Source organism: Callospermophilus lateralis, chromosome 3, assembly GCF_048772815.1.
Source record: "Callospermophilus lateralis isolate mCalLat2 chromosome 3, mCalLat2.hap1, whole genome shotgun sequence".
NCBI classification, from domain to species: Eukaryota; Metazoa; Chordata; class Mammalia; order Rodentia; family Sciuridae; genus Callospermophilus; species Callospermophilus lateralis.
Window position 1 is genome coordinate 185,097,057 of NC_135307.1, and position 13,218 is coordinate 185,110,274.

The 13,218-nt window shown below is 50.7% G+C and overlaps 1 protein-coding gene across 1 annotated transcript; it reads right to left on the reverse strand.

Annotated features, from left to right (window-relative positions):
- Positions 1-6,869: 6,869 nt before the first annotated feature.
- Znf831 (zinc finger protein 831) lies at positions 6,870-12,371 on the reverse strand. The gene is made up of 3 exons (XM_076849484.1): positions 8,664-12,371; positions 7,829-7,968; positions 6,870-6,912 (listed from the first exon to the last, which is right to left on the reverse strand). Exons 1-3 carry the CDS (start codon positions 12,369-12,371, stop codon positions 6,870-6,872), a joined length of 3,891 nt encoding a protein of 1,296 aa, XP_076705599.1.
- Between the last annotated feature and the right edge of the window lie 847 nt (positions 12,372-13,218).

The following is a 13,218-nucleotide window of genomic DNA, read 5'->3' on the forward strand; positions in this document are numbered from 1 at the left end:
CTTAGCAGTCTGCTCACCACCCCAAATAAAATACTGCATAAACGGGTGGCCAGTGGCTTTGAAGCAGTCCCTGAAAGGAGAGGAGCAGGTGAGGTATGCCTCAGAGGCCCCACTCATTGGTGGGGAAGCTCTCTAGATCCAGCAGCATTTGTTGGAAAGAGCAGGTGTGTCCCCACCACTCCTCTTTAAACCTTTATGAAAATTCAATTGACCAAATACTTGTGGTTCCTTTCCCTACTCTCTATTCTATCCCATTGATCTTGGTCTATTCTGATGCAAATACCACACTGTCCTGACTACTTTAGCATCATAATAAGTCTTAAAATCAGGTGGCCTAGTCCAGGCAGCATGGTATTCACATTAAAATGGGCAAATAGATCAACAAATGGTGCTGAAACAATCCATCTGACATCTTAAGAATTATATAAAATAGGTGAAAATGGATCATAGGCCTAAATATAAAACCTAAAAGTACAAAGCATTAGAAGGAAACAGGAGAAGTGACCGTGGTTAGACACACATTTTTAATCAGGGCACTGAAAGCAAATCAACAAAAAATAATTTTATCCAAATTAAAGATGCATGTAACTTCTTTAACACTGTTAAGGAGAGAAAAAGACAAGCCATGCACAGGAAGAAAACAGTTTCAAATCACATGACTGGGAAAGGACTTAGAATATATAAAGAATTCTCAAAATCAACAGTAAAAAAAATAAACAACCCATTTTTTAAATGGGAAAAATATTTGAACAAAGACTTTACCAAAGAAGATAGACAAATGGTAAATCAGCACACAAAAAGATGCTCAATAGCGTCAGCAAATTCTAAGTATAAGGAGCTACTGCTACACACCTATTTAAATGACTGAAACTGTAAAGAATGACCATGCTAAGCATTACCAAGGATGTGAAGAAGCTGGCACTCTCCTTCACACACTGCCAGTGCAAATATGGAAACTACTCAGCCTCTTTGGAAATCAATTTGGCAGCTTCTTCTGTTTCTTTATTTTATTTATTTATTTATTTATTTTGCAGAGCAGGGGATGGAACCTAGGGCCTTACATGTGCCAGGAAAAGGGAATGGTGCCCCTGCCATGTGGCCCAGCCAGTCCAGGGTCAGGAGCTTCCTCCAGAGAGGTTAGAACAGGTGTGCTTATACAATCTGAATATGGGCATGCAGAGTTTCCTTTGTAACAGTCCCAAATTGAAACAAACCAATGTCTGCCAACAAGTGAATGAACAAACTGTGGCATGTCCTCCCAGTGGCACACTGTTTGATAAAACAAAGGAATGACATACCCAAAACAACATGACAAGTCTCACAATAATCATGTGTACTGAAAACCATGAGGCCAAAACAGAAGAACAGTATACAGTATATACATATGTATGTATGTTTTCCCATTTCTATAAAGTCTAGAAAAACAAACTAATCTATAATGACAAAAAGTATATCAGTTGTTACTGGGGATGGGAGGCAGCCGGTGGGCAAGAGGGAAGAATTACAAAGGGGAAGAGGGGACTTTGGGAGGGAATGGCTATGTCCATTATCTTGATTGTATTTTTAGTTTCTCAGGTGTATACATGTGTCAAAACTTAGTAAACTGTATGCTTTAAATAGGTGTAATTTATTAAAACTCAATTATATTTCTTTTTTCTCAATTATATTCAATAAAACTTTACAAAAAGTAATTCAGTAGATTAAGAACACTAGCAAAATTTTAAAGATACTTCTGAACAAAGAATCCAGATTATAGCAGAAAGAAATAAAGTTGATAAAAGTAAAAGAGAGATAGATGAAAGATAAAGTCTAAGATACATTATTTCAATGCTTCAGAAACAGAGGAAAGAGAAGGGGGTGGGGAGACAGTGTTTGAAGACTGACAGCTGAGACTTTTCTAGTGAGATATGAATTCACAAACCGTAAAAGCTCCCTGGATTCCTAATGGAATACATAAAAAGCCATGTACACCTATACACATCAAAGTAAAACTGTGGAACACCAAAGATTAAAAGAAGATCTTAAAAGTGGCCAGAGAGAAAAGACTTTGAAAAGCAGAGATGTGGCTGAGAGCTGAGTAATAGCTGACTCCTCCAATACCAAATGGAAACCAGGGGCCACACCATGACGGCTTTGATGTGCCCAAATGAAGCTCAGTCACCCCGGAACTGTGAGCAGCAGAAATATTTTTCAACAACGATGATGAAATAAATGTATTTTCAGGCTAATAAAAACAGAGAGTGCTTTCTCACCTCAAGAAACCCTAAGTGATATGCTTTAGGCAGAAGGAAACATTCCCAGAAGGAAGGTCTCAAGTTCAGAACAGAGTGAGAGGTGAGATGCGGAGTACAGACAAGCGCATCACAGTGGACACACAGGAAACCTACCTAGTGTCTCCAACAGGCAAAGAGCCCGTACAAATCTGAGGCATATGTAGGATCCTGTGAAGCATGCCTGTCATCAAAACCTGACAACAATGAGCTCCAGTGAGCAGTGATGGACCTCAGCCTAGGGGTGAAAATCCCCAGTGGAGACAAGTGGAGGGTGGCCTGTGTGTCCTCACACCATAGAATCTTCAAAAGCATAATGCTGAGCTAGAAAGTCAGGCTGATGGATCCTAACTGCTGCAGGTTTACGATGGGCTTCAAATGCACAAAGCAATGCTCTAGGTGGTAATGAATACATCGCTTTCTAGATGACGTATGAAATCATGGATTGACACGATTTGAGTGAAGTACATGAAACTACCTCATTATTTTTTCGATTTTATTTTCCTTTTCTACATATTATATATCATGCATATGGTAATGATTTATTTATTTATATTCAATTTTTTATTTACTTATTATGTTATATATAATACCTGTGGTAATGTTTCATTTATTTTATTTTAAGGCTTGGAGGAAAATGTGAATGATGTTAATGTTTGTTAATTTTGTTTTTGTCATTTGCCAGAAGTTTGGTAATTTTTTCTTTCTGAACTTCCCCATATTTTTTATTTAAAAAAAAAAAGGAAAAGAGAACAGATACTCTGATGCATGAATTTTATCATTCATGAGCTCTGGCCCACTGGGAAATCTCTGCTGCAGGATTTCATTTTCCATAGAAATTAAGACAACTGAAGCAGAAATGGCAGACACATAGATACGCAGACCCGAGACACAGGTTCTTTCACTCTCTGAGGATAGAACGCAAGTGGCAGATCATGACTGATTGGCGATAGGCGCATCCATAGGTGATGGAGAGGTGATTGATGGACATAGGCAGATACTCAGATGATAGACAGGTGATAGCTGGATTCACAGGTGACAGATGATTGATAGATGATAGGCAGAATCCTAGATGATAAATAATTGATAGATACTGGATAATAGATGATACGTAGGTGAGATACAGATAATTGATAGATGATAGATATAGAGAGATGGATAGATAGATACCTGTAGACATGGGGGTGGTAGATAGATAGATAGAGTGACAGGCAGAATAATGCCCCCACAAAGGTGTCCATGTCCTAGTCCCCAGACCTGTGAATATATGACCTTATATGGCAACAGCGAATTTGCAGGTGTGTTTAAAGGGCACTGACCTCCCACTGGTGATTATCCCGGCTTTTCCAGTTAAGCCTAATCTAGGTAATCACATGAGGGCTTATCAATGAAAAAAGAGGCAGAGGATTGTGTCTACGGGGAGGATGAAGCACAATAAGGAAGACCTGAGCTACCAGTGGAGAGGCTGGATCCTGTACCCAACCCAAGCCAATAGACACAATTCTCCCCGAGAGGTTCCAGAAGGGTGCATCCTGTGACACCCCAACTTGGATCTGGCAATCCCCATGCTGGATACTGGCCCTCAGAACTCTAAAGTAATTACTGAATGTTTGTCATTAAAACAACACCCTATGTCTGGCGATGTGTTATATCAGTCATAGAAAACTAACCAAGACAAGCAAGCAGGTGTACAAAGAGGCCCCATACTTCATCAGGAAAATATTCCTGTGTGGTTATCCACAAAGTCAATGCATATGAAACAATTCCTGTGTCACTCTTGACTTCTTTATAAATCAGCCATAAACTACCATGTTAAAAGTGGGTTTGGGTTGGCTTCAACATGCAGAGCCCTTCTGGGGAGCAGAACTGAGCTACTCCATGTGTGGCCTTGAGCATGGAGTACAACACACTGGCAGATGAGGGGCTCCTTTCTGCATCATCCCAACGCTACCACCCAGAACTGGGCCCCAGCTCCAGCCCCTCTGAAGGACAGCCATTTCTCTGAGGGGCTCTGACATTCAGGCAATTCCATCACCAGAAACCTGATGACCCTTGAGGCTTCTGGAAGTGCAACAACGGCAGCTCCCTGATCACATCTGCACAGGCCAAGTGAGACAGAACCAGCACCTTGGGAGAGGTGTGTAAAGAACCATTTCCCCCCACCCAGGGCCATCTCCTGGACCCCGTCCAGACATTAACATCATAAGTCTCAGCATTGCTTCTGAGTGGCAAGGATAGAGACACTGGGGCATGATCCTCTCTCCGCTAGCTATGTGAGCTTGGGGAGGTCACTGTGGCAGACACTTCATCTTGAATGATCTCCTCTCCTTGCTCTCCTGAAGGGTGGGAGAAGCTGTGACTCGTTGCCTACAAAAGATGGCAAAGGTGAAGATACCTTGCTGATGTAATGAAAGTCCCTTATCAATTTGCTGTAATTAAAGTCCCTGGGAGGGCTTTGCCTACCCTAGTGAGTCCTTTGGCAATGAGTTTAGAGATCAGAGACCTGAGGTTGCAAAGACCTTCTATCTCTGCTGCTGACCTTTAAGAAGCAAGCTGCTGTGAACCCCATGCCTCAGAACAACAACCTCTGCCCACAATTTGAGGGAGTTTGGGATTACAACCTTCCCAGTTGGGCCTGCAGATGAGAGCATGGCCCAGTCCACATTTCGATGCAGACCTTGTAGGACTGCAGCAGAGGACCCAACTGAACCATGCCCAGGCCTCTGAGGTAATGGGTGCCATTTTAAGCCACAAAGTGGTGACTTGTAACTTGTCATAGAAACAAGCGTATCCTCTGAACCACAAAGCTCTTTATCTGTAGGATGAACAATGGAAATCTTTCTGCCAGAGAAACTTTTTAAGGAATACAAACAAGAAAAAACTTCTTACAATCTGCTCCAAATGTCCAAAATTGTTGGAAGGAAGACCACAGAATTGGTGCTTCCTTCATCTACTTCAAGGTGGATAACCTGCCAGGTGCTGCCCTATAGCACAACACTCCCTGTGAATCAGGCCAGCAGCCCAGGCCATCTCATGCCTGTCTGAGGGTTCTGGCCTCACTGGGAGCCAGTGTGGCAGCCTCTGCCTGAGACAGTCATCCTACCCACTCCTTCTGCCCCGAGGTCTCCCTTTCTTGCTGGTGTTGGAGCTGCAAAACAATAGTCTCGTGGGGTGTGGACACATGCCCCAGATTTGGGCTCACTGCAGGGGACCCTTGACAAGCCTGTCCTTCTCTCTGGGCCTCACTTTCCCACCTGCACAATGAAGGCATCATCGATCTGCATTGGTTCCACCTTTTAACTGAAAAATAAACAGCAGTGAACCGAGTCGTTACCACATAACAGGCCTGAGTGAAGGGTCCAACCTGGAGGCATCTTCACTAGGAGCCTCTTCAATCCAACTCCCATCCATGCCAGTGCTTTGGCCTGAGGGCTAGCTCTGCCCTAACTAGCTGTGTGGCCTCAATGCATGTCCCTCCACTTTCTGGGTCTCCGTGCTCAGCCCCAGCCAGCTGTCACCATGCAAGAGGCAGCTCTGGTGTCTTCAGAGCTTCTAACAGTCAAAAGGAGTGAGAATTCCAGACTTTTGTGTGAAACTAGATTTTTACTATGTGATTAAAATGTGCCAGAACTGGCCTAATGAGGTTCTTACACAGCATTTGGTCCCACAGCTGCTTCTGACTTTGCCAGGCATCCTGGAGAGACATCTCCAGGCCTCTGGGGGCACCAGTCTGGGGCTTCCCAGCCTTCTTTGGGAAGTCCCCCTGGAGCATCCACATGTGGGCAGCTGGCAGGGGCACACTGACTGTGGAACTGATGGGTTGAAGTCTTGAGAAGGTACAACCATCCAGGAGACCCTTCCCCTGCTTCCTCTCCTCACATCTTCTGCATTCCTGCTGCTGCCTGAGACTTTGGGCTTGTCAGTGTCACTCAGATGTTAGTGAGAAGCCAAGGAGAGTAACAACCAGGTGCCAGCATCCCTGAGATCCGGGAAACCACAGGCAGCTACTCCAGTCCATCAGCATGCACTCTCGCTTCCTCTGAGGACAGCAACCAAATCTTCCCTTGGGGGACTGCCCCTCCTCAGTCCACCCATTTGGGTCAGGGCTCATGGTTAGGCCTGGAAGCCTGTGTCACAAGGCAATGGGCCTTCTGTTGTTTGGGCTACTTTGATTTGGGCTTCACAAGAGCCTGAATGACCCATGGAATAAAGGATGTGTTCAAAAAATGATGGATATTGGGAAGGACAGGATGTGAATGGGCACAGCATGGAGATTCCATCCTCTTAGCAGGCTCCAGGGACAGTGTCACCTTCATCACCCTTTAGCAATACAGAATCTGAGGCCCTCCCCAGAGCTATTGGGTTCTACTTAGCACTGCAAGAAAATTCCAGAAAACAGGCAACCGGCAAGCCCAGTGCAGGCTCAGAGCATAGCAAGCCAGTGATTGTTACAAAAACCACTGGGCGAGACTTGCTGGCTCAAATCTGACCTCTCTGAGTCGTGGTTTCCTCTTGAGAAAGTGAGGCTAATAATGAGCCTGTATCCTGGAATTCGGGGTGTGGCAAGGAGGACTAGGGAGAAGGCGTGAGTGCACAGAGCTACTGTGCCTGGATCAGCTCCAGTTCGTGGTCCTGCAGACGACTGGAAAGAGTTGAGCACTCCAGCCCCTGAGGGTTCCAGCAGCATGGGGGAGAGTTAGGAGCTGGAGTCACTGCTGAGGAGCACATAGACTGGGGGTTGAGTTTGGTTAGATCAGAGAAGGCCGAGAGCATTCAAGGGAGGGACCTGTCATGCAGGTATTAGGGTCCTGGTTCAGAGGGTGGCTTCGAGAATAAGTAAGGGAGAGGTCGACCTGGTCACATGGAATGGGAGAAAAGGAGATCATGGGACAATGAGCCCAGGAAGCCTCAGGGGGTGGACAGAGAGGGGATTGGGGTTGGCAGAGAGCTGCTTTTTACCTTGTATGGAATGGGAAGGATTTTGAGCAAAGGAGCAAGATGACCAAATAATGAGATGAGGGAAGAGTGGTCTTAGAACCTGCCATCCTCGGGCTTGCATTGGTGGGTGTGTGCATGGATATGCCTCAAAGAGAAGGCTGGGGGCATACTCCCAAACATGAGCAGCAATTAGCTCCCAGGGCAGAGAACTAGGTTATTTTATTGTCTTCCCTTTGCTTATCTTTATTTTCTAATTTTTCTGCAAAGGCCATACATTGTTTGCATAATTTTTTTAGAAAGCAATAAAAGCCATAAATAATTAACATGCTTTCTCTTCAGGACTTAAATTGGATGGAAGTGTATCCAATCCAGTTATCTCAGATATTTGCTATATTTCTGGTCTTAGAAAGTCACCACTGAAAACCATACAGATGGCAAAGTATATGGGCTGCTGGGAGGATAACTCAGTCCTTCAACTGTGCAGCTCCAGGCCCTGTGAAGCTGGAGCTCTTTCTCGGAGCACAGAGATGCTCTCTGAGTCCCATGTCAAGTTCTCCTTGAGCTTAACAGTGTTGTACTCGGGGCATGTGCGGAAAGCATGGAGGAGGCCACAGTCCTACCTTTTGGGGTTGATCTTCAGCCTTTTCTGCTTGCTGTTCCCACGAGACGTCTTCACCCTCCTGCGAAACAGTCCCTTCTTCCTTTGTGGATCAGATGGCTGGTCCTGGGACCTCATCCCTGGGACTATTGGGTTGGAGAGCTGAAAATACCAGGCATGTTGGCATGACATTACTCAAAGCCCTCGTGATGGGCAGCCCTCAGGGGTTCTCTCTGCAGATGGACGTCTGTCCAGGGACATGAAACACAGAAATGCTACATGGACAAATGGCCTGACTTATATGGAGACTCAACAAGGTGATGGCAGGGTGCGCCTGAACACATCTTCCAGAACCCACCTGGGCTGACTCCACAGAGGAAAGCTCAGCTTCACATGGAGTCTGGGGCCACCAGGACCCTTTTCCCTCCTGAGTCCCTCTCCTCAGGACCCTCACACCGATGGGAAGGAGAAGAGCCAGACTGGACCTTGGATCTCCTCAGTTCCAACATGTTTCTCCTTGACCTCCACCCTCAGGGTGACAAAGTTGCCACCCCCCACCCCAGGCTCCACCCAAAAGTCAGGAGACCTGGCTGCAAGCCTGCAGTCTCCAGTATAGTGATTCTTCACTTTGAAACGTATCTTTTTATGACTTTCTTTTGTTTTGATTGCACTGGGGGCTTTATTCTTTCCTGCCCTGTGTGTGGCAGCCCCACCTCCCTTGGGAGCAGGCCAAGATATTATTATGGACAGTGCTGCTGAGGAGGGACAGGGACTGCTTCACCCTCACCCTTCTCTTTAGAGACCCTGTCTATGGAGCATGCCGTCAGCCCCCAGCCCAGGGCGAAGCAGGGAGTTACCTGAGGTGTCTGCACCAGCTCTCCTTCTCCAGGGCTCCTCCTGGTCCTTCCTCGGTTGCTCACAGGCAGCGCATCAGGACCTGCATCTTGGAGCCTGCCCCCAGGGAAGTGGAGAGCCTCGTACACTGAAGTGGCCTTCTCCTTCTGCTCCATGGGCAGAGGCAGGCTGCGGCTCAAGCAGCACCATGTGAGCCGGGGCTCAGCTCTCAGTGAGGGGAAGGGGCTCTGGGCCCCACAGCTCCTGGGCGTCCCTAAGTGAAGTGACAGGGCCCGTTCTGGCTGGCCCAGAGACATACCCTGGGGCCTGGTGAGAGCCCTGAGGAAGGAACCAGGCTGCAGGGAGCAGCAGGGGGTGCGCAGTGCCAGTGGCTCTGAAGAAAGGCCTTCTGGGGCATGCTCATGAGGGCCCCCCAGCTCCCCACTGGGAGTCCACAGATTCAGGACACCCTCAGATGTCCTGGACCTTGCCAATGTACTGCCCATGCAAAGACGATGAGTGGCGTGCTCCTCACTTCCTGCATCCTGGGCCACGTGGGCATCACACAAGGGGGTGTCCAGGAAGGAGGTCATTTCCCAGGGGGGCCCTGTGGTTGAGCCAGGAGATTCCCTGGCTGCTGGCACTCTGCTGTCTGTCCCTTCTCTCTTCTCCCTTCCCATCTGAGACTCTTGTCCTCCATCCCTTGGCCTGGACCAGCTGGGGTGCTCCAGAATGCCATCTGCCCCACCTGAGGTTGGGCCTGAGCCTGTGCTGAGGGACCAGGGTGTCTCCAGTCCTGGTCCAACAAGGGATGCTTGTTCCTGAGGTGACCCAGTTGTGCAGAGAGAGTCTTGACCCTGCTGTGGCCTCTGGGTGGCAAGCAGTGCTGAGGGATTCTCTCCCTGAGGTACCTTAAGAAGGTACTTGGGGGGAAAGGCGCCCTCTGCCAGAGCAGCAAGGACACCAGGAGCCTGAGGTGGAGCACCCAGCTGGGAGTGGTGGCCTCGGTCCTCAGCAGCAGGAAGCGATGTGGGCTCCTTGTCCCCTGGCCCTGCCCAGCTTGGGGAAGCAACAGGAGCAGTTGAGGAGGCATCAGAAGAGTCCAGGGCTTCAGCCACCAGCTGGGCACTCCCATGTGTCCCCCTTGGCATCTCCCCATGGTCACCATCCTGCGTCTGACATGACACGGAGGAAGCCTGCACGGGGCCACCAGGGGTCTCTGCTCCTAGGGGTCCTGGCTGCTCCAGGGGCCCCTGCTCATCCACCTTCAGCTTCTTTCTTTCTGAGGGATGCTTGTCCTCTGCAGGCCAGTGCTCCCCAGAGCTACCACTGGGCCGTCTCAGGACAAGTTGGGTGCAAGGACCAGTCTCCTGCATGCCTCCTGCACCTGGAATGCCCCCTTCCACTTTGGAAGCTGGCAAAGCCAGCCTGGGCACTCCTAGGTCACCTCCTTGGAGTGGCCCAGGTGCTGGGGGCAGCTGCCATCCTGTTTCTAGCTCCTCATTTGGAGGAAGTAGAGGGCTCCTGTTGCCTGAATGGGGTGATTCTCTGCTACTGAGAGTTGGGGAAGACGCTACCCTGGGCTGGTCACTGCCTCCTACTCTGGCTTCTGCCTTCCTCTGCTTAGGAGGCTCAGTCTCCAAGGAGCCCTCAGGGGCTGGCAGGCTTCCCCAAGACCCTGGCTTGGCCTCTACAGAAATGCCCTCAAGGATGGGAGTCCTGCTGTCTTGGGATGGAACTGTGCTCTCACCCCCCACTGCCTCCTCCTGGGCAGGGAGGGCCGCGTCTGTCCCACGGCCCACTCTCACCTCCCTGGCTTTCTGGCCTCCCTGGTGGCTGCTTTTCACTTTCTGGTAGAGCCTCCTGAACGTCTCGTGCCCATACACCTGCCACTTCTCCTGGGAGAACATCTTCAGCTTCCGCTGGCCACCCTTCTTACTGGTCGCTCTGCCCTTCCAGCTTGCCCCTGCGGCCGTGACGGTTCTCTTTCCACCAGGGTCCTCCGTGGGGGCCGAGGTGTCTCCAGCAAGGGCACATGGCACGTCTTCCACGGCAGCCTGTCTGACCAGGGCCCGGGGGTGGCCACTAGGGACATCTGCCAAGGTCAGCCCAGAGCGGCAGCCCAGCCGGGCTGGGGTGGGCCTGGGGCTCAGGGGCTTCTGTGTCCTGGGGCAGGCATCCTTCAGGGCCCGCGGCTCCGGCCATGTCCTGGAGCCCTCAACAAAAGGCAGTGAATTGCTCCTCGTGATGGGGACATATTCCACAGTGGTGGATAGCTGAGTGGGGACAGAGTGGAAGAAGAGGGGCCGCAACTTGTCCAGAGGGGTGAAGGTAGAGTGGGCGGGGCTGAGGGCCGCCCTCCTCCGGCCAGGCTCCAGCGCCCGGATATCAAAGTGGAAGGAGTCCTTGTAGGTGTAGGGCATGGGCAGGTCAATGCTGCCCTGCTTGGACAGGACGGTCTTGCGGGGCCGCACATGGTCCAGCTGGGGGTCATCCACCACAGCCTGGTTGTGCGAGATGAGCTGGGCGATACGCTCCTCCAGCCGCTTCTTCTCCAGCTCCAGGCTGCTCCCTGGCACTCCCGGCTCAACCCTGGTGCCCCCAGACCCCGTGCCCAGGCCTCCCTCCCCTTCGGACTCCGCGCTGTGCTCCGACAGGCTGTGCAAGGGGCTGGAGGGGACAGGCGGCTGCTCGGCACTGTCCGAGCGGGACAGGTAGCCTGAATCGGTACTCTCGCACTTCCTCAGTCGGCCCTCCGGGACCTTGGCTTCCCAGGGCTTCTCGGAGGAAGCCTCCTGCTGCCGTTGCAGGGAGCATGACTTCAGTTCTGGCAGCTTCCGCGGGGGCTGCATGCTGGCCTGCAAGATCCCAGGTGACGCCATCTGAGTGGAGTCCAGAGAGGTCTCTCTGTGGGCAAGTGTGGACCCTGGACAGGAAGCAGCTTCCGCCTTCACACCTTGGTTCTTGGCAACAAGGGACAGAGGGGCATCTGGGGAGAGGGGTGTCTCTGGTGCTCCTTCACCCATCCTCTGGTTCCGACTCTCCCCGCTGCCATCTGCTGTGGAGAGATCTCCAACCCTGTCCCCCTCCTCTGGGAGGCTGCTCCCACCCCCGTCAGACTCCAGGGATAGCCGGGAGTTGTTGAGATGAGTCTGTGTCCGCCTGTGCTTATAGAGGTTACTCTGGGTCTTGAAGGCGATATGGCAGGTGGCACACGGGAAGGGCCTCTCACCCGTGTGGGACCTGATGTGCTTCTCCAAAACACTGGGCTTCAGGCAGTCCCGGCCACAGTGTGGGCAGAGGTACCTGCCAGCATTCCGTGCCTTTCCTGGGCTGCCCAGTGTGGGCCCCAGGCCTGGGGACAGGACAGGCAGGGCACCCACAATGTTCACTGTCAGTGTTGGGGCAGCTGGCTTGCCTGCCTGGGTGGGGCCAGGCCCTTCAGGCTGGAGCAGAGGGCTGAGGATGAAGGGCACACTGCCCCCATCCAGGCTGCCTGTCACTAGAGGGGCTCGTGGTTGGAGGCCTCCAGGTGGCACCGTGTGGTACAGTGGAATGGGGAGGGCCTTCAGGAGCACGGTGGAGGGCAGGCCCTGCTCTGGTGGCAAGATGACAGGACTCAGAGTCAGGTGAGGTGAGGCCTGCCCAGATGGGGGCCCTGGGGGCCCAGGTGCAGGAGCTGGCTGGTCCCTGGCAGCTGGGGCAGAACAGTTGGACTCTGGAGCCTCCATTCCACATCTCTGAGTGGGCCGGGATGTTAGGCAACCTGTGGGTGACAACCACACTTTACCATGGGAACCTCTCTTCTCTCCATCAGTAAGCCCTTCCCTAACCCCATGGGCATTTCCTACCCCTTTGAACCCTGACCACAGTCCCCAAGTACTCTTGTCCCCTCGTAGGAAAGAGCAGTCCCATCATGCCACCAACACATGGCACAGGGGTTATCAACCTGGTCTCTCTGAAGCCTGGGTCTTACTTAACATTTCCAAGGGACCCCCAATTTTTGCCCTCTTTAGGCCCATGGTGGCTGGCCACCATCACCCCCTGGCACTGGCACAGCGTCCATGCAGAGGAGACACTCGGAAAATGACCCAGTTTCATGAGAGAGAAGTCAAGGTCCTCGACATCCACAGCCATTAAGTTGCGTGACTTACCCAGGGCTCAATTTCCAGATCTGTAAAATGGACGGGGAATCAGGCCCTTCCCCCACAGGAGCTCTGAGCCTTTGATATAAGATGAAGACAACAAGGAGAAAGGTGGACCATCGTGGAGGCTTGCCAGATCTCCCAAACAGAAGCATAGGACTCTCAGTTATATTTGAATTTCAGGTGAACAATGCATAATGAGTATGTCCCAAATATGCCTGAGAATTACTCTTAGTATAAGTATCTCCATGGTTCATGCTTGTACTGAAAATTGGATTGTTGACCTGAAATTCAAACATAACTGGGCGCCCTGTGTTTGACCTGGCAACATGCCGGGAAAAGGAGCACTCCTCAGCCTCCCGAAAAGGCTCAAAGGTGGAGGGAGCTTCCAAAGCCCTTCGAGAACCAGATGGGACAGAATCAACTCCCTCTA

Bases quoted from the DNA above. Each gene is read 5' to 3' on its own strand.
- Znf831 (XM_076849484.1), bottom strand. From the start codon at position 12,371: ATGGAGGCTCCAGAGTCCAACTGTTCTGCCCCAGCTGCCAGGGACCAG. The intron at 7,969-8,663 runs GTAACTCCCTGC...TGGTATTTTCAG, and splicing joins AGCTGGTGCAGACACCTCAG to CTCTCCAACCCAATAGTCCC. The intron at 6,913-7,828 runs GTAGGACTGTGG...AACTCTTTCCAG, and splicing joins CTGAAGATCAACCCCAAAAG to TCGTCTGCAGGACCACGAAC.